The following is a 19,384-nucleotide window of genomic DNA, read 5'->3' on the forward strand; positions in this document are numbered from 1 at the left end:
TTGCGTTATATTCCTCCGACGCTCGATGGCGATGTGGGTCTTTTGGGAATGACGTCAACGGTGACCGCGTTTCGTTCACCGTCGAAGAAGAATCTGAGCTCTCTGATTGGCTGGAGGCAGAAAAGCAGGAAGCGCAACTAACGTTTCTACTGTATATGACATGAAGCGGTAAACTGTACGATGTCCGAACTGAACGATTATTTAGAAGGAAAGATAACTTTCGAGGAGTTCGAAAGGCGCAGAGAGGAAAGAAAAGCGAAAGACAAGGTAAAAATATGTTCCGCTTTTATTGCAGCATGTATATGAATGTACGGAGTACGTGTCTGAGGTATTTAAACGGTTACTGTGGAATGTGATTCGGACGTGCACCGTGGTGTTGTTGGGTGCTGTAGAGCAGCGTGTGACTCGTGTTGTTTTCAGGAACAGAAGGGAGATGTGTCAGATGACGAAGAAGAAGCTGGTCAGGAGGACGCTGTTCCGTCCACTTCAAAATCATGCGCGAGAGGAACACGGAACCGACAAACAGGTGAAAATAACACCTGTGACTCATCAGCACGTCAGGGGAAAACTATATGTGAAAGAGAGAACAATGAGCTGTTTTTAGGAAACCTCGTAGTCTTCAATCTTGAACCAGACGCATAAACAACAGAACCACTATTTTGAGTTTCTTGTCTTAAGAACGAGCGGTCAGCCTCACTTTCCAGATTTAACTTAGATTAAACTCGTCTAATTAACTTATTTTTGTAACTAGCCTAAAGGTCTGACCAGTTCAGAAGAGAGAGAGAAGATTACCAACTCATAGTCTAAGCAGTTTATGCAGTTGGTTCAATATTAATTGTATTGCAAGTGCCCCACAAAACGCATTAATATAACCTACCTCAAAATTAGACATTAATTAATGAAATATGAGATAATTTTGCATGCGTCTTGAAATAATATGCATCAAATAATATGCACGCTTCAGATGGGAATGCCAGTGTGCAGTGTTTGGGCTGTGTGTGTGCTGATGAAGATGAGATTTATCTGACAAAGAGCTGAAAATCTCAAATTCTAAGAAATGATTTATTAAAGTAAGGTAAACGTATGATACAATGTACGCAGAACAAATTAGAACTAATAACGTAAACGTCATTTTCAGAATATTGTGCATGTTAAATTGGACGTTTTATAAATTACACTAACATTAAAATGGTAATATTAAAAAAATACATTTTAAAATAACTATATAATGAGTAAATGTCTTTTCAAATGTATTTTTTTCTGTAATGCGAAGCTGAATTTTCAGCATCATCCTTCAGAAATCATTCTAATATGCTGATTTGCTGCTAAAGAAACATTACATTTTATTAACTGTTTAATAAAATCAATTAAAAAAAAACTTATGAAAAAAACAAAATGTCTTTACCTTCACTTTGGAACAATTTAATACGGTCTTGTTGAATAAAAGTATTAATTCCCCCAAAAAACCTTCCTTAAATCAAACTTCTCAACCGTTTTTCATATTCTTGCTTTTATGGCAGATTTATCAAGAGCATTTAAACGAGGCAGGTGGGAATCAAGATTCAGCGTCACTCAACATCACATCACAAGCTGTATTTGTGTGATCTCTAACAGAGACGGCAGAAGAAGGAGTCAGTCCATCTGTTCAGAAAGCTTTTGCCTCCATGATCGGAGAGGGACTGGAGGAGAGTGTGGAGGAGGATGCAGATAATGAAGAAGGAAAAATGGAGTGGAGAAACATTGGAGAGGAGTATGGAGACGAAGGCGAGGACGACGACGATGATGATGACGACGATGATGATGATGAAGAAGAAGAAGAGGAAAATGATGGCAATGAAGTCACACCTGGAGATGTGTTTGCCTTAGAAATGGAGCTGAACCGTGAGAATAAGAAAATGATGAAGGTTGGTAAAATACCTGGTAGGTCAGCATTAAAAAAAAAAAAAAAAAAAAAAAAATAATATATATATATTAGTTATAAATATTTTGGTGTAGTCACATTTACAAAAATGAGTAATTGATTTTATTGTTTATTATATTTTGATGTATTTCATAATGCACACTTGATGCATATAATTAGTGTTATTTAATGGATAGTTATGAATTTTAAATTCATTTATTTTGACTGATTAAATAATCCATTTGTGTTTGTAGTTTTATTATTGTTTGAAATACATACAAATGCTGAATTAAGTTAAATAGTTTGAACGCGTATTTGCTTGTAATAAAAAGAATAAAATATTTTTAGCACAGTAGGTTAATCATTTTTTTTCTAGGAGAGACGTCACCGCAGTAAGTTACCGCGGGCTCTCAGAGGACTCATGGGAGAAGCTAACATCCGCTACGCTAGAGGAGAAAAGGAGGATGCCATCCTGATGTGCATGGAGATCATTCGCCAAGGTCGGTTTTATTGTTTTAGTTATCTGGTGCGAAAAGTTGACCTGGGTCACTCCAACAAAAACAGACACGGTGTTTTAACTGTAGTGGTGTCTGCAAACGAAGCAGAAGCGTCACTGAATAAACCTGTCTCTCTCATCTCTCTCAGCTCCTGTGGCATACGAGCCGTTCTCCACACTGGCTATGATCTATGAGGATCAGGGGGACATGGAGAAAGCGCTTCAGTTCGGGCTGATCGCCGCTCATCTGAACCCCAGTGACTGTGAGGAGTGGGTAAAACTGGCAGACATGTCCCTGGAGCAGGACAACGTCAAACAAGCCATCATCTGCTACACTAAAGGTCTGTATACAGAAGTGCTGAATCTCTTCTGCTCACCAAGGCTTGTTTGATTCAGTAAAACAGTAACACTGTAAACTATTTTTACTATCACAGTCAATTTCATTTATTCTTTATTCCTGTGATCAAAGCTGAGGCATTACTTCAGTCTTCAGTGTCACACGATCCTTCAGAAATCAGGCTAATATGACGATTTGCTCTTTTTATTGTTGAAAACAGTGCATGTTTTTTTTTTTGGAAATTATGATGAATTTGCTAAAAAAATTTAATCAGTGTAATGTGTCCCTTCTTTAAAATTTTTTAAAAAAATCTTTAATTTATGTAGATGAATATAGTAACTATTTATTACTTTGTATTGATATATTGTGGCGTATAAAGTAGAATAATATTTTAAATCATAATACATTTTTTCATGATTCTGGAAAGTTCAATAGAACAGCATTTATGTGAAATATAATATGTACATCTTTACTGTGTTTATTGCTCATTTTTGCATGTACTTACTGAAGAAGTAGTACTTTATTTAAAAAAATCTTGCCGGCCCCTTGCTTTTGAATGGTATTATGTATTCATAATTAAACTGTAGTATATTAATATATGTCTGTCTGTCTCTCTTGTTGTAACTCTCTCTTCTTCACATCGCTTAAAAATGGTTTCTTAAAATATATGGATTTGGTCTCAAAATATAAAGTGAGCCGAAGTGCACCGAAAGTGAGTCGTGCACCGAAGTGTCTAGCACAAAATGTGTTTACAGCACATGATTAAATACGTTCGCAGCAATTAAATACGACCCCAGTAACGTTCAGTACCTGTGGGAGCGCTCGAGCCTTTATGAGCAGGTCGGAGAGCACAAGCAGGCCATGGATGGGTATCGCCGCATCCTCAGCCTGCTGCCGCCCTCGGATGGAGAACAGTTCATGCAGCTCTCACGAGACATGGCTAAGTACGATGCTCAATAAGTTTTTTGCTCCATAATTTAGCTTCACGATATTTCGCCATTATGCTGACCCTCATAAAAATAAACTCTTGTTGACGTATGTCATTGTTGACGTGTCGGTGAGCTCATGGTTGTGCCATGACAGCTTCTGAAAGCCAGAAGTCCTATGTCTGCTTGGATAGTTTGCAACTGTGCGTGTTTTTATTTCAGGAGTTACTATGAGAGCAGCGAGTTGCCGTCTGCTATAGGAGTCATGGAGGAAGCTCTGGAGAGACATCCTGAGCTCGTCTCGCATGAGTGTGTTAACATGGCTGCTGAACTCTTCATAGCCAATCACCAACACGATAAAGCTCTGGAGGTGAGGTCAGAAAAAAAACAGGACAGGGTATGGATAAGACACGATGCCTTTATGTAACTGTCAAATAGACGAAAACATGCTGTAGTAAAAGTTAAATTGGCTCTGTAAATAGAAAAGATGCAAACGTAATAAAAACAGTAGATTTTTTTAATTATTTTTAAAAAATCAATGCAGAATTATGTGAAATAATCCATTGCAAAAATGTTTATATGTATATTTTTAAATCCAATGTTAAATATTAAAATTAGCCTTTAATGACTATTATACTTTTAAATATATTAAGCTTAAAGTTGTAATAAAAAACATTAATAGTAAGTATAGTAATGAATAAAGAAATATAAAACAAAAAAAAATCAATTAAAGCAAAAAAGTCAGTTCACACATGCATAAAAATTTAATATTTTATCATTTCTATAATTTTAATGCGTGGATTTTTGTTTATTATTAATATTTTCATGTTTTGTGCATTTTTTATTATTATCATTGATTATGATTTTTTAAAAAAATCAATTTTGAATAAATTCAAATAATTTAGATATGTATTTCATAAATGTTAAAATGTAGGCGCTGGTGAAGTTTTGTGGCATCGTTCTGAAAAGCGAGGAGACGGAGACGCAGATCGAGACGACTGACCAGACGTCTGCACAAGTTACAGAAGGAGAGGAGAAGAAAAAAGACTCTAAAGAGGAAAAATGTAAGACAGAAAATAAATGTCCTGTCATAATGTGCAATGCTGTGCCACAGATGAGAATAATGAAAATAAATAAATAAATGTTTTCTTTTATTCGTTGTGTGCTTTATATTATGCAGTGTAGATTTTAGTGTAGCAGAACTGAGCTGACAATAACATTTTAATCAGAGAAAAGCATTGATGACATGTTTTTAAATACATAGGTAACGTTTTAGAGGTGGTGATTCCTGATGATGTTCCAATCGACATCAGAGTGAAGATGATGGTGTGTCTCATCCACCAGAATGTCATTAAACCTCTGGATGTGAGTACATTTACACACATGTGCAAGCTCTCATTTACACAGACGATTTCCAAGTAAGATTAATTGACATTAATACATTTTTAAACATGTTTTTATTGGAAAAAAAACTTGAAAAAACCATGCAAACCAATGCCTTCTATTTTTAACATCATATAAGTTGTGCATGTTCACAAATATCTGCTGAATGCGTTTTAACATTCAGAAGGAAACACGGGTAACACTTTACTTTAGGGTGTCCTTGTTACACATATGTACATACATGTGCTTACTATTACTATTATTATAATTACATGCAAGTAACCCTAAACGAAACCCTAGTACATGTAGTTAATTATTACTTACTACTTAAATGTGTATAATTACACTGTAACAAGGACCAGTTAAAAATAAAGTCTAACCGAAACATTTTAACACTTAAAGTAAACAAATGACCTCTTCCAAAAAATAGTAAAAATGTGCCTACGGATGTCTCATCCAGATTTGATTTTCCCGTCTGTCACGTTTTGTCTTTAGCCCATGCTGACGTCACTGATGGAGCAGAGCCCGGAGGAGCTGGGCGATTTGTATTTGGACGTGGCCGAGGCGTTTATGGAAGAGGGCGAGTATAACTCTGCCCTCCCTCTGCTCTCCGCCCTCGTCTGCTCGGAGAGATACAACATGGCTGTCGTCTGGCTCAGACATGCAGGTCGCATGCTATATTGCACTGAATTTGGAAAAAAGGTCATTGTAATATTGAAATGATTAAAAATGTCATCTGTTCTTGATTTGCTTGTTTGCAGAGTGTTTAAAAGCTCTTGGTCATTTGGAGGTTGCCGCCAAGAGCTACAGTAAGGTTGTTGAAATGGCTCCGCTCCATCTAGACGCGCGTCTGGCCCTCTCCACCCTCCAGCAGCAGCTGGGACGTCCCAACATGGCCCTCAAGGCCCTGGAGCCCATGTACGATGCTGAAACCCTCGCACAGGACTCTTCTGCTGCCCAGCAGGTGCGCGCGTGACGTAGCGTTGTGTTCGTTGGTGCCATGCAGGGTCCAGCTTGCGTATGATTGCGTGCGTGATGTTTTTCAGGAGCTGAAGCTGTTGCTGCATCGCTCGACCCTTCTGCATTCTCAAGGACGCACCGACGATTACATCGATACTGTATTGACCATGCTGTCCATGCTCCTGAAGGTCAGAATCTGACTGTATGTATCAGACTGTGATTGTAGCAATATATACAGAATAAAAATCTGTGACGGCAGACGTGCATAAATCGCAACATTTTCCACCATTCAAAAATTTTGGCGCATTGATATTTTGGTCACCAAAGCTGCATTTATTTGATCAAAATAAATGGAACGAAAATGAAAACTTTAATATTATTGCTAATCAGTTTGAGTGTATTTCAAAATATAATCCTGTGATGCAAAGCTGAATTTTTTCAGCATCAGAAATCCTCCTAATATGCTGATTTGCTGCCCCGGAAACATTTCTTATTGTTATCAGTGTTGAAAGCTCATTTTTTTTCCTTTGATTAATATCTTTGATGCATGTTTTTAAGCTTATTTATTAACAGAAAGTTCAAAAGAACACCATGTATAATATAGCGAAACATTTCTATTTCAAATAAGTGTCTTTACTGTCGCTTTTGATCTATTTAATGCTTAGCTGAATAAAAGTAGTACAATAAACTTAACGATCCCAAACTGTTGAATATTAAATAATATCCACTCAGTTAACCCAAATGAACTGACATGTGATACAGTCTGACCGATCCACACATTTATCTGTCTGTATTCATATGAATGGTTAATAGTTCTGTCTACTGAGTTCTGATATGTTCTGTATTTTGTGATCTATATCAAATTGAATAAGATAGAATTGTTCATTTGTAGCTCTATACATTGTCTCCATCTGATCGATCAGACTATTTTTGAAGCATCCTTTATCAGTGTATAATTGACTATCCAGCTAATATTTGTAGTCAACCACATTTAAAGAGCTAGTAGTTCATGACTGCAAGGTCTAGGAGACTAAATGAATCTGCATTGTGTTTTCTGTTTTGTGAAGGTGGCGATGGTCAGGGCTCAGGTGTGTGTCGTCTCTGACATGTCCTCTGGAGTCAAACATCTGAAGCTTATAAAAGCGTCACGCAACAACCTGACAGAGATTGTCGACCAGGAGGCAGCGTACCTGGATGTGACAGGTAAAGCGTTTCAGATTCAGCTTCAGTAACACTCACTCCTTGGGTCGTTCCCTTCAAGCTGTCAGACTCGACCGTAATGATTTCCGTGATCGATATTTACATACTAAAACCCAGCAGCAGTCGCTCAAAGTCAAACCAGCTTCAGAGGGACTAAAACTAAATCTAGATGCGGTTACTTCCTCCTTTTTGCCTGTGTCTGTTTCAAGTGTCTCAGTGTCTTTTTCTCTAAGGTAAGACGAGTGTCCTCTCTAGAGACGACTGGTGGAAGCTGTTGCAGCGCTGTTTGGCTGTTCTGTGTGAGGTGAAGCGCTTCGCTGAGGCCGAGTTATTAGTGGACTCCACTTTAGAGTACTATTCCTTCTACGACGATCGCGTGAAGCGCAAAGAGCTAGAGTACCTCGGCCTGTCCGCCGCCTTCCTCGACCGCAACTTCCGCAAAGCTTACGATTATATAAGGTCAGATAAATCTCTCTGTACTATCAGCATCCTAAATAGCATCAGCCAATGAATCAAAACCTGGTTGGTTTATGCAGTATTTTGCCTGATTTGACCCATTTTTACACCGAATCCTGCGTTTACAAACAAAAATGTTGTTTATTTTGGTGTAAAATGCAAGATTTTGCGTTTGAAGATTAATCATGATTAATCCAAAATAAAAGTTTTTGTTTACATAATATATGTGTGTACTGTGTACATTTATGTGTATATATAAAAACACACACGGATGTATACATCTAAAAAAAGTTTATATTTTAAATATATTTATATATAATAATTAATTAATATAAAAATACATTATTTAAATGTGTAAATAGTTTCAGAATATATATTGTATGTGTCCACTAATTACTTTTTTAATTTAATTTATTTTATTTGTTTAATTGATTAAAAGTTTAGTAGTGATTTTTTTTTCTCTTTCTTTTTTTTTATTTCATGTGTATATAAATGCTATCAGTTTTAAAAACAAATCTTAAGTCTAATATCTGAGAAATGGTTCTCCTTGAGGCATAGTGGATTGAAAATCAAGTTCGAGGCTAAAGGTTTCTTTATTTGATTGCGAAGTGCTATTTATTTGATTGAGAAGTGGCTTTAAGTGACCATTTGGGCTTCTTGAGAACTTGTCTTTAAGTACTTTATATATATATATATATATATATATATATATATATATATATATATATATATATATATATATATATATATATTGTTGCAGGTTGATGTTAATGGACAATGTGGAACGGACTCAGCTGTGGAACGTGTTTAATCAGGTTACCCTGCACTCTCAGGACGCCAGACATCATCGTTTCTGTCTGCGTCTCATGCTCAAACACCCAGATAACCATGCGCTCTACCTTCTCAATGGACACACCTCGCTGGTTTCTGGGACTTTCAAACACGCACTTGGTACGGCTTAGACATTTGCTATCTCTCAATCCTAGATTTTGAACATGAGTATGTTACAGGTAGTTGCATAATTGATTTGCATTGAAACATCTTCATATATAACACGAGTGGTGGAGGTAACACTTTATTTAGATGGTCCTTTTTGAACATTTGTTTGATAGTAAGTAACTTTGCACTTACATGTCAACTAACTTTCACTATTAGTAGACCGTCTGATTAACATCTGCTAACTCTTTATTGAGATGATCTCCCAACAAACATTTTACTGACTATAGGTAACTTTTCAAGAACCCTAATGACCCTTAGTCTACTAACACTGTAGTGAGAGTTAGGAGATATGTGTTTGCTACTTTACTTGTAGTCAACAGAATGTGTTAAAGTCTTGTTTTTGTCTTTTCACTGATTAGGTCAGTACATGCAGGCGTTCAGAAACCAGCCCGATCATCCTCTTCATAGTTTGGTTGTTGGTCTCACGTTCTTCCATATGGCCTGTCAGAAGTTCGTCATGAAAAGGCACCCACTCATTGTGCAGGTACAGTATGATGTGCGTTTTTCTAAACGAGTTGCTTTTAGAATTAGATACTGAAATTTCCTCTAAAGTTAGCTTCATTAGAATATGCCGTAAAATTCTAAAAAATGTTTTTGTATAAGAAAGATAAAATTCCATCATATATCATGTTTAAATTGTAATATAAAGATATTTTATGTAAATGTTTTGCTGAATTGCATTTTGAAAAGCATTGTATTACATATTTAAATCTACGTATTTAGTCAATTATTTTATTTATTATGTGTGTTTTATGTTGTAGTGATTAGAATTTGTAGGGCAAAAGTTCATAAACATAATGGCACGACGCAAAAACTTTTAATGGTGTGGTTAAAGTATGCTTCGTTTTAGATATGCTTCATTTTTCCCTGACTTTGGGAGTAATTCCAATTCAGGGCTAGTAATAGTAAATAAATAATTAATGAAAAGTTCCCATCTTAGATGAATTAATTGATTTGTGTGCATCATGTATTATGGTTGTTTGTCAGGGTTTCTCGTTCCTGTGGCGCTATGTGGATCTCAGAGGTCATTGTCAAGAGTCTCTGTATAATATCGGCCGTGCTTTACACCAGCTTGGACTCGGCCATTTAGCAATTCACTACTATGAGAAAGCCCTCACCATGCCCCCACTCAAACTGGAGGTAAGATACTTTCAGTATAATATCTGTACGTTTCAACATACAAAAAGATACTTTTTTGAGGCTCTATGCTGTGTGTATGTGTATGTGTGTGTGTGTGTGTGTGTGTGTGTTTATCCATGCATTAATAGGTTGTTTTAAATGCTTTGTGAAATGTTAATGATTTCTTGTCTCGTCTTTCTTGAAGGGGATTGATGACGATCAAGTGGACTTGAGAAGAGAAATCGCCTACAACCTATCCCTTATATACCAGTCCAGTGGTAATAAAGAAATGGCCCGACATGTCATCTATACTTATTGTACTGTCTGACTCATTTGCATTTTGTTCTATAAATGTACAAAATAGGCACAATTTTTTTTTACTGTTTGTCCCCAATAAACTAAGTTATTATACCCATGCATTGTTTGAGTTTGCTGTATGTGTTAGTTCAGGTGTAAAATGATTTTTAAAGTTTTAGAAGCTCGATACAATACAATTTTTAGCTTAGTCAAATATTAATTAGCCCCAAAGCATTTTTGCGTTTCATTACATGTTGCTATATTTTACTAGAGTTGTATAGCCAGAGCCTAAGCGTTTATGTACATTTAAGTGACATGAATACAGGAAAGGCGAGCGTTTTATGGAAATCCCCAATTAATTCAGCTCTGAACAGACTTTGTTCATACTTTGTTTTGTACTTAATTTAGCCTTAGGTTGTAATTATTTTATAATAGTGCTTGAAATAGTTTACCCAAATGAAATTTTGCTGAAAGTGTATTCGTCCTCAGGCCATCCAAGATGCTAGATGAGTTTGTTTCTTAATGTGAACAGATTTGGAGAAATGTAGAAATCGTTACTTGCTCACCAATTGATCCTCTGCGGTGAATGGGTGCCATGAGAATAAAAGAGTCCAAACAATTGTTAAAAGCATCACAATAATCCGCACCACACCAGTACATAAATTACGTATGTTTTGTGAAGTGATCTGCATTTTGGTCAGTAAATTATCATCAGATTAAAATATTTGCATGACTCCTGTTCTGTTAAAAAGCAAATAAAGCTTCATTTTATTCGTCTCCACCCTTGTTGACCCCGGACTGCGTGAAATGATTCAGTTAACCTTATTGAATCGGTTCAGTTGGGTGATTCATCACCATGAACCGTGTCCAAGCAAATCAATGAAGCCTTAGAGTCTTTACAGTGCTTCAACAAGTTGTTTCCACAAGTATTCACACAAGCATGAATGCTTAATAGAGAGAATGATTCTCTCTAACAAACAACAGACAATTAAACAAATAGCTTGTAATTTACTAATTTGCTGAATTGCTGAAGCCTAATTTTATAAAATTGCAATCATTTGCACCTCTGTGGCTAATATTAGTTTCGCAGTGGTCCTTACAAGTAGCAAAGGGGAATTGAAAATGTGCAAATAATGCAAATGTGCAAAGTTAAATGTGTATCAATTTCAGTGTGCGTAACATGAGGCAGTAAATGAAGAGTATCAGTATATCCACCACACCGCTGCTCCTTACTCTCCACCCGTGATCAGTCGAATCAAACTAGAGAAAAGACTTGTGTTTGTACGCAGGGTTGTCATTTTTTTCCTCTGAATTGGTCTACTTTTAACTGCTGCCTTGGGTTGATTTCTGCCTGTGAGTTAAAGGCTTGAAATATTGAATATAATCAAATTTCACCACAATGCTAGTACTGAAATGTTTTCCATTCTACCATAAAACTGTGTTGGATGGTATTTTTTGTGAAGGAGAGCCACTGGTAGGAAGCACTGAGTGTTTATGAAGCATAATAGCAGAACACTGACTGTAAAATATATATTATATAAGTAAAATTTTTTGATATTTGGATTACTGCTGCTTTTCACTGTCCGTTGGGCTAATTTTGTCACGTGGCAACCCTGTTGTGCCGCAGATACATTTTATAACTGAAAAACATATTAAGACCGAAATATTACATTAAAATACATTCATAGGAGAATATACTGCTGTTTACAACTTATTTTAAAGATGGCCCTATTTACGTTTTCTTTTAGGCTAGGTTTTTGGCCACAGCTGTTTTTAGCCTTTCACAGCGTAGTATTTTTGAGCCGTTGAACAGAACGACACAAGTTTTGAACTTCACGACTATTTTATTTAGCGCTAGCTTAACAGTCTTAGCCTGTGCGAAAATATTTATAACGGCTAAAGACGAGTTCCGTCCGAACGGGCGCCTCTCGAATCGTTTAGAACGAATCATTCGAAAGAACCGATTCGGCAGATTGACTCGTTGGCGAATCGAACATCACAACAGTGTAAGTGAACGCCTCCCTCTCGTGAGCTGCGCGGACGCTCAAAAACAAAAGCAGACGCAAAGCCCGTGGAATTAATCCAACACAAATGCAAAGCGACGTTCGGCAGGACGCATCCCTCGAGCGTTCAGATGAAGCCGTGCTCCCGGCCACGCGCGTGTGTTTGTTGCGTTGCGAGTGTTTTGTTTTCGGTGGGTATGAGGTGGCACTGAGCGGATCCGAGGCGCTTTGTAAATGAATAAGAGATGAACGCGGCTGGATCCAGTCTGGACGCAGACCGACACTGCGCAGTAAATATCGTCTGGGCTGGGTTCGGAGAGGTTCGGTCGGGCTGAGACGGATGGTTTAGGAGGAAGAGGAGGAGGAAGACGCTCACGGAGGCCCTCGGCTGCGCACATCAGCTGTTCCGAGCATCCCCGTGTGTTTATTTGAGCTCATCACCACCTTTATTTGACGGTAAGTGACAGTGTTTACCTGTTTGTGCATTTAATCGGGATTGGTTGACGAATTCAAAAAATGCATTAATGCTGTAATAATAATTATAATTATATGTATATACAATATATATATATATATATATATATATATATATATATATATATATATATATATATATATATATATATATATATTGGCGTTACAATCTGTGCATAATTGTTGGCTATTTATTGTTATGTGAAAAATAAATGCATTTCAAACTACGTGACTTGAATATTACATTACTTTACATTTTGTACACTATAAAGGTGCCACAGGTTCTTGCCTTTTCTTGTGTTTATGCTTTAACCAACTAAGACGCCCAGAGCCTGTAACTTAGCATTTGAGGGCCAAATTATCTGACAGTTCGAGGCACAACTGAAATGTGGAGTAAATTTAAATCGTTTTATGCTGTTTATGATGCATTTGCCGGTAAAAAAACTGCCAAGATTTATTGTGTTTGTGCTGGAATTATAAGGAAGGGTAGTAAGCAGCCTACTACCTGGTTGTTTTTCATGCACTTGTTTACTAAAATATTGATTTGCCAGTAGCGCATCCATTATAATGAGCACATATTTAGTTTAATATGACAACAAAGGCATTCATTTTTATATAATCTAGTTAAGTATGTTGCGCTTCCTGTTGGTGTAGCTTTAATGTGACTATAATTCAACGTTGGAGAATTTTGCCCCCATATATTTCAGGGTTTCTCGTGTGTGTAACCTTGAATCAACTAAAAGGGAAAAAAACATTATGTTAGATTAATTTGACAATATTTATATGGATTTCATTTGGGATTTTTGAGCATTGTAACGGTTAAAAATAAACACAGTATACAAATGTGTAATAACCAGCATCGTTTATTAGAGCACAGAATTAAAATTGTTGTATTTTTTTTGAGTTGTGTCTGTATGGTTTTTTTATGGTTTTTAGTGGTTACTTAGAGTTATTCAGATCAGTCGTGGTGTATAGTTTAATAAAGTACCCATATGGGACTTCTAAAGAATATAAAGTTCCCATTAGAGCTCGAGACGGTTCTTCCTGTAAAAACCTGTTTCGGTGAAGCGCGCTGCACGTCTGCATGTCGAGGAAATCGCATCTTAAATGCCACACGGATTCTCCTACGCTTGTTTGGCGTTCCTTTAGTTTTACATGGTCAGTTTTGGTTGTTGAATCAGATAACATGCACTTCGTATTCGTATTGTGGTTAAAATCTCCGACACAAAGTCATTCGGGCGCGCCTAGCAGAAAGTTTCCAAGACTAGTTTTCATCACAAGTAATGAGGTCATACGAAGCTTTGCTTTGAAGAGCAGCTCCAAAATCCCACTTCAGGACTATTTAGACCATCTATGTGATCTGTGGATTAAATGACACAGTTAAAGCTGGTGGCTCAGTCATTAATGCCTCGCCTAGACTCAATTTCAGGATGGCCTGGTTCTCGTTCAATCCAATATTTGCCTCCCTTAACAGGCTCAATTGGTCGCATATCCGTGCGGATTCATTTCTGAGAGCCGTCCGAGCGTCGCGAAGTGCTGTCCGCTTTGGGTGAAATTCCCGTAGTCTTCTGTTGGACTCACAAAACAGCCAAGCTCTTCAGATTTAATTGTTCAGTTTAGCTCTGGAATGCGAAAAAGTGTCTGGGACTTGAGATGTTTGATCAAATCATCTAAGCATTGATTGGTCTCTGCGGGTGAGGGCTGTTATTGGACATCGGATCAGACGGTCTTGGGTGAACAGCAGACGCTAAAGGTGGAGATTGATGGAGTCTGACATCACTGGACAGTAATATATGGTTTGAGAGGGCTATGAGACGAACGGACAATAGAAGCTTTCAATAATTGTCAGTTCGGCTCAGTTCATTCTGCTTTATTGGCGAATAACAGTACGTTTGTTTGGTTGGGTGTGTTTACTTTTTTGCCTGAGATGGTGTCAATCAAGTCAACTCGTAATGTGTTTATATTCTGACTAGGTAAGTAAGGATATGGTTGTTTGCATTTTCATATCCCTCCACTGATAGGCTGGCATCTTTCAATGGGGACTTTATGTAATGTTATTTTAGACGAAGTTAAGTCATTCGCAAGCAAAGGTTTCGAACTGAGACGGCATGATAATAATAAAATGTTCAATCTTTCAGGCCTTAGAGAACGGAAGAGGAAGGTTGTTTTATAGGATGCTTTGATGAAAGATAAATGTTTGATTTGGAGCAACATGCACAGATGAAACATCTACGGTCAGGAACGGGTATTAAGAGTTACTGAGAGGCCTTGAAGTGCAAAAATACTGCAGGAAATTCTGGCTGATGGATCCAAATTAGCGTGCGATGAAGGCATTACAACTTCCCACCATTTAAATTCCATCATCAGTTCTTTGTCAAGTGTTTTGTCAAAGTCATGTAAGGTGAAACCAGCTAAGCCTGCCAGAGTTTCATTAGCATGACCTGACTTGGCCTTATTAGCTTACAGAATCCATGTGTGGCATCTAATCAGGTGCTGCTCTGCCACACATTCATAGCGCTTATTGGCTTTTAGTACTGATACAGTACTGCCATTCAAAGGTTTAGGGTCTGTAAGATGTTATGATTTCATTTCATTTGTTTTGAAGAAATTAGACCCAATCGTTTTATTCAGACGGGGTGCATTGATCAAAAGTTACGTTCAAAACTTTGTTACAAAAAGTTTTGAATTGACACGGAATTCATCAAACATTGATAACAAGAAGTGTTTCTTGAGCAGCAAACCATCATTTGACGCTGAAGACTGGAGTAATGATGCTGAAGATTCAGCTTTGATCAAAGGAATACATTTGATCAACAGAAAAAAGGTTTTGTTTGGCATTAGGGCAAAAACTCAGATTTGGTCTGACTATCTTGTTTCTTCTGTTGAGAATAAATCTCGCAGTCATGACAATAAGTGGGAAAAAAACAAGGGCATTTAAATGTGCCTTTTCAGAGATGAGTCTGAGACTGTCAGATTGCCAGTTGCCTCATGAGATGATTTATTCTGCTTTGAATCCAATATTTGGTGTGTTTGATTTAAGAAGGTAAAAATAGGCTGTTGAAGCATTTTTGAAACATCCAGTTTAAGCAAATATGCAAAGAGATTCATAATCTGTGAAAGATTATATACATTTATATATATTAAATCTTATTAAAATAATAATAATAATAATAAAATAATAATTTTACATTTAGTAATAGTGACATTTAGTAAGAATGTATGATTTGGTCTTTCCCTAAATTATATTATTTCTTTCACATTTGTTCTAAAGACAACAGCTAAAACTTAAAGCATAAAAATGCATTTTTATGACATGAAGTGAAATAAACATTAACAAAAAGATGTCCAAAATTATATATAAAAAAAATCTAATTTTCATTTAGTTTAGCTAAAATAACAAAAACTAAAACTGAAATAAAAATTACAATTACATCAAAATAAAAATATAGACATTTACAAAAAAATAAAATAAAATAAAATTCTAATTATTAATAAAACGTGTCCCAATTATACTAAACACTACTTAGCATTGATTTGTGAGTAAAATGCGTGTTTGTTTGTTTGGCCTACTGAGTGGACGTCTTGCTTGCGTCACCGTGAAAGTGTGTGTAAGTTAAATATTCCTTGCATTGTAAGTTGGTTTCTAATTTTGTTCATTTACACGATCCGGTTTGCTGTTGAATCCTGGGAAGAGCGTATGTGATTTGTTCCTGCGTCATTGTGCTACCCATGTAAGCTTAATTTGTATGTTTTATTTTTGACTATGTGTGCAATCGCAGGAAGAAGTCAAGGCTCTTTCCTGGTGTTTCCTTGAGCAGAATGCATACCCGCACACACACTTAGACACAACTTACATCACTCTGTACAGAAATAGAATATGCATCACGGCCTATTGTTCATACAAACAGCGCGGTCACACTGATGTAGCATTTCTCAGCCTTATTTGTCAATACGGGACAAAATGTTTGTCTGATAAATCTAGATGACTTTTATTGATTTATTAGCTGAAAGTCAGAACACCTTTGGCATTATTTTAAAACCAGATGGCTTTTGGACACTAAGTCGGTTTTGAGAAATTTTGTTGTTCATAAGTAGCTCTTAAATTTAGGATGCTTCAGCTTTGTCTCAAATTGCCAAATGTGCCGATTGACTTTTGATGGACAGGCAATCTGACCAATCACAACGCAGAATCTGCCGTCTTGTACTACAAAACATCAGGCGGAGGAATAGATTAACTTCGCTGGACTTAAACTTGTGAAATGACTGAAACACAACTGAAATTGCATTTTAAGTGACTGCAGTTCTTTTACGGAGGTAAATTTATAATCCGTATGATAGGATAGAGTTTATAATCTGCTGTTTTTATTGGGAAACACAAACAAGACAACTGTGGACATACAATAAAAATGTGGAGTTATAAAATAAATGTTGATAACATTTCCAAGAAAATTGGATTTGCAAATTTAATTAGAAATGCTGGAGTTGATGTTGGAATCAGATTTTGGATCTTGGAAATTTTGTCTTGGCAAATATAAGCACAGTTTGGGACATTTTTTTACTTTTCTCTAACTCTGGTGAACATATGTGAGATTAAAAGCATCATGTTTTCTCTTTAATATATCAGCGTTCTTTTAATAATAATTGAGATATAGTTTTGATTGTAGTTATTTTGTTTATTTTCCAATATCCGATCCAATCCGATCATCATTATTATTATTATTATTATTATTATTATTATTATTATTATTATTATTATATAAATATATATATATATATATATATATATATATATATATATATATATATATATATATATATATATATATAATTTTTTTTCTTCAGTTTCAGCATTAGTTAGTTCAGTGCATCATGTTAAACTAGATAAAAATGAAATGTTGCATTGGTCAGGAATTACTTAATTTTTTACAATTTGGTGTCTTTGGCTGTATTTTACAATAATAACCCTGTATTTCCACCCTCTGTTTTGCTAATTGACAGTTTTTTTGTAACACCATAGATAGAAATATGAACGAGTTAAATCCATTCGGTCATGCTATAATCAGGCAGTATGGTGACTCATAATACCAGTGTGCATTAATAAATGGACATTAGTACCACTAGGAAGCATGTTAACGTGCTACATTAGCCTATTGTTTGGCTGTGAGCGCCAGCTGGCACGCAGAAACCCGTCTCAGATATGGGTCAGTGCTTTGGCATCTGAGTGGCCGGGATGCGCTGGCTCATCTATAAATAGCGTCACCCTCGACGCTGTATAAATAAACAGTGAAATGATACGAGGTGTTGCAGTGCGGGGGCTAGTCTGTTTGCTCCTAAAACTCAGGCTTATCTACACTTGACCCGGGAAATGTAAATACAGGCAGGAAATGTGATGCCGTAGATGTTTTGCTGTGTAGATTTAAGCTGCGTTTTCTGAATAATACATACTGTGTTTGCTCTCATTGCTGTAATGTGAATTGATAACGGGACAACTTGCGTGTTCTGTTGATTTAGTAGTCATTTTGGACACCATGCTTTTTTTTTTTGCTGTTATTAAGCCATCCTAACGCTTGTGAAAAACCCTTGAGTGTGCTTATTATTTAAAAAATAATGTACTTTACTTTAAAGCACATATTTAAATGCAAGCTAACTGAAAGTCACGTTTTGGTCACTTAATTTTATGTTGCATACATTTAAATTAAAACGTGTTATAGTTTGAAATTATGTTAAATGCCGTCAAATAAACTTTATAGTGTTTCTTTGACCTCATAAGTAGGACTTAAGTACATCTTCATATGTAATTTCATAATTCTATTTTTATTGAAATACATAGTTAAAGTGCATTGCATAATACCGACAAACATTGACGCTAAAATAAAATATGCCATTAAATAATAAAAATAGTTACACTTTTTACAGTGTAATTATACATTAATAACATACTTGTGCTTACTATATGGTTAGGCTTGGCTTGGGGTTACTTGCATGGAGTTATGCATAATTAATTGTTATCGTAATAGTAAGTACGTGCAACATATTTAACAAGGACACCTTAAAATAAAGTGTTACAAAAAAAAATTAAGTTGTATTTGTATTTGTAATTAAACATTTGCAATGATGAAGTTGCAGTTTAATACAATTAATATATTTTAACTCTCAGTGTCATATCCAATGACTGACTACAGTTAAAATTATAAGCAGCACTTAAGTGTGTTGTGGAACACGTCAAAAAAAGGGTGCTTTTTTAAAAAGTATTATATAAACTGATACTTTCAAGTAAAACCTAAAACGTATGTTTTTAATGAAAATTATTACAACATGCACTTTTTAAAAAATATCTATCTCAAGTTTGTCAAGGAACATCCTTAAGTATGCTTAAGTGGCATTTTATTTCCTTAATATTATATTATCTACAGGTACATGCTTTTTTGCAGGTACATGCTATTTGAAGTCCACTACAAGTGCGCATTTAATACAATTAAGTGCTTTTTTTTCTAAAGATGTTCTCCATGGTTAAGTTAAGTTATATAACAAAGCCTGTATATTGATAATTATTTAGGTTGTTTCTTTTTGTCGTCCCGTCAGGCCAGAGTTTAGCCCGAGTTCTCTGAGGTTCAAAGGTAAGGCCTCTCAGTGGAGGCATTAGGCAGGATTTAGCCGTGCTGTCTCAGACCGGGAGAGCTGAGTCAGTCATCCGCTGCCTGAACGGCTTCGGGAGGAAGTGCTCCGAGGAGGGACAGGATGTAAGATCATTAGCTAATGCATCTTAGGTGAGCTGGCAGAGTAACAGCCAAAGGCGTCGGCGCCACAGACAGATATCACCCTCCCCATTACTTT

At 36.2% G+C, this 19,384-nt stretch overlaps 2 protein-coding genes across 7 annotated transcripts in view; both read left to right on the plus strand.

The window, feature by feature from the left end:
• The first annotated feature begins 117 nt into the window (after positions 1 to 117).
• gtf3c3 (general transcription factor IIIC, polypeptide 3) lies at positions 118 to 10,195 on the plus strand. Of its 6 annotated transcripts, none has more exons than XM_043240480.1 (18): positions 118 to 267; positions 421 to 526; positions 1,615 to 1,904; positions 2,277 to 2,400; positions 2,546 to 2,737; positions 3,512 to 3,677; positions 3,882 to 4,029; positions 4,594 to 4,723; positions 4,924 to 5,024; positions 5,538 to 5,709; positions 5,804 to 6,006; positions 6,089 to 6,190; positions 7,070 to 7,205; positions 7,436 to 7,661; positions 8,419 to 8,609; positions 9,017 to 9,141; positions 9,645 to 9,797; positions 9,982 to 10,195. In XM_043240480.1, exons 1-18 carry the CDS (start codon positions 181 to 183, stop codon positions 10,102 to 10,104), a joined length of 2,775 nt encoding a protein of 924 aa, XP_043096415.1. In that variant the 5' UTR covers positions 118 to 180; the 3' UTR covers positions 10,105 to 10,195. The 6 variants fall into 6 exon arrangements, 5 of the variants coding, with proteins under 5 accessions (XP_043096415.1, XP_043096423.1, XP_043096441.1 ...); XM_043240488.1 differs by having other exon boundaries at positions 427 to 526; XM_043240496.1 differs by having other exon boundaries at positions 248 to 267; positions 1,521 to 1,904.
• Positions 10,196 to 12,063: 1,868 nt separating this feature from the next.
• Positions 12,064 to 19,384, plus strand: part of hecw2b (HECT, C2 and WW domain containing E3 ubiquitin protein ligase 2b) — a 46,783-nt gene continuing 39,462 nt past the window's right edge. Inside the window, exon 1 of the mRNA XM_043240418.1 lies at positions 12,064 to 12,532. The gene's annotated coding sequence lies outside the window, so the exon portion shown is untranslated. The remainder of the gene's footprint in view (positions 12,533 to 19,384) is intronic.

Source organism: Puntigrus tetrazona, chromosome 1, assembly GCF_018831695.1.
Source record: "Puntigrus tetrazona isolate hp1 chromosome 1, ASM1883169v1, whole genome shotgun sequence".
Classification (NCBI taxonomy): domain Eukaryota; kingdom Metazoa; phylum Chordata; class Actinopteri; order Cypriniformes; family Cyprinidae; genus Puntigrus; species Puntigrus tetrazona.

What these genes read in the sequence shown, in the direction of transcription:
- gtf3c3 (XM_043240480.1), top strand. Translation starts at nt 181, where the DNA reads ATGTCCGAACTGAACGATTATTTAGAAGGAAAGATAACTTTCGAGGAG. An exon ending in CATCATCTGCTACACTAAAG is followed by an intron (nt 2,738 to 3,511) that starts GTCTGTATACAG and finishes ATACGTTCGCAG; the next exon opens with CAATTAAATACGACCCCAGT. An exon ending in AAAGCTTACGATTATATAAG is followed by an intron (nt 7,662 to 8,418) that starts GTCAGATAAATC and finishes ATATTGTTGCAG; the next exon opens with GTTGATGTTAATGGACAATG.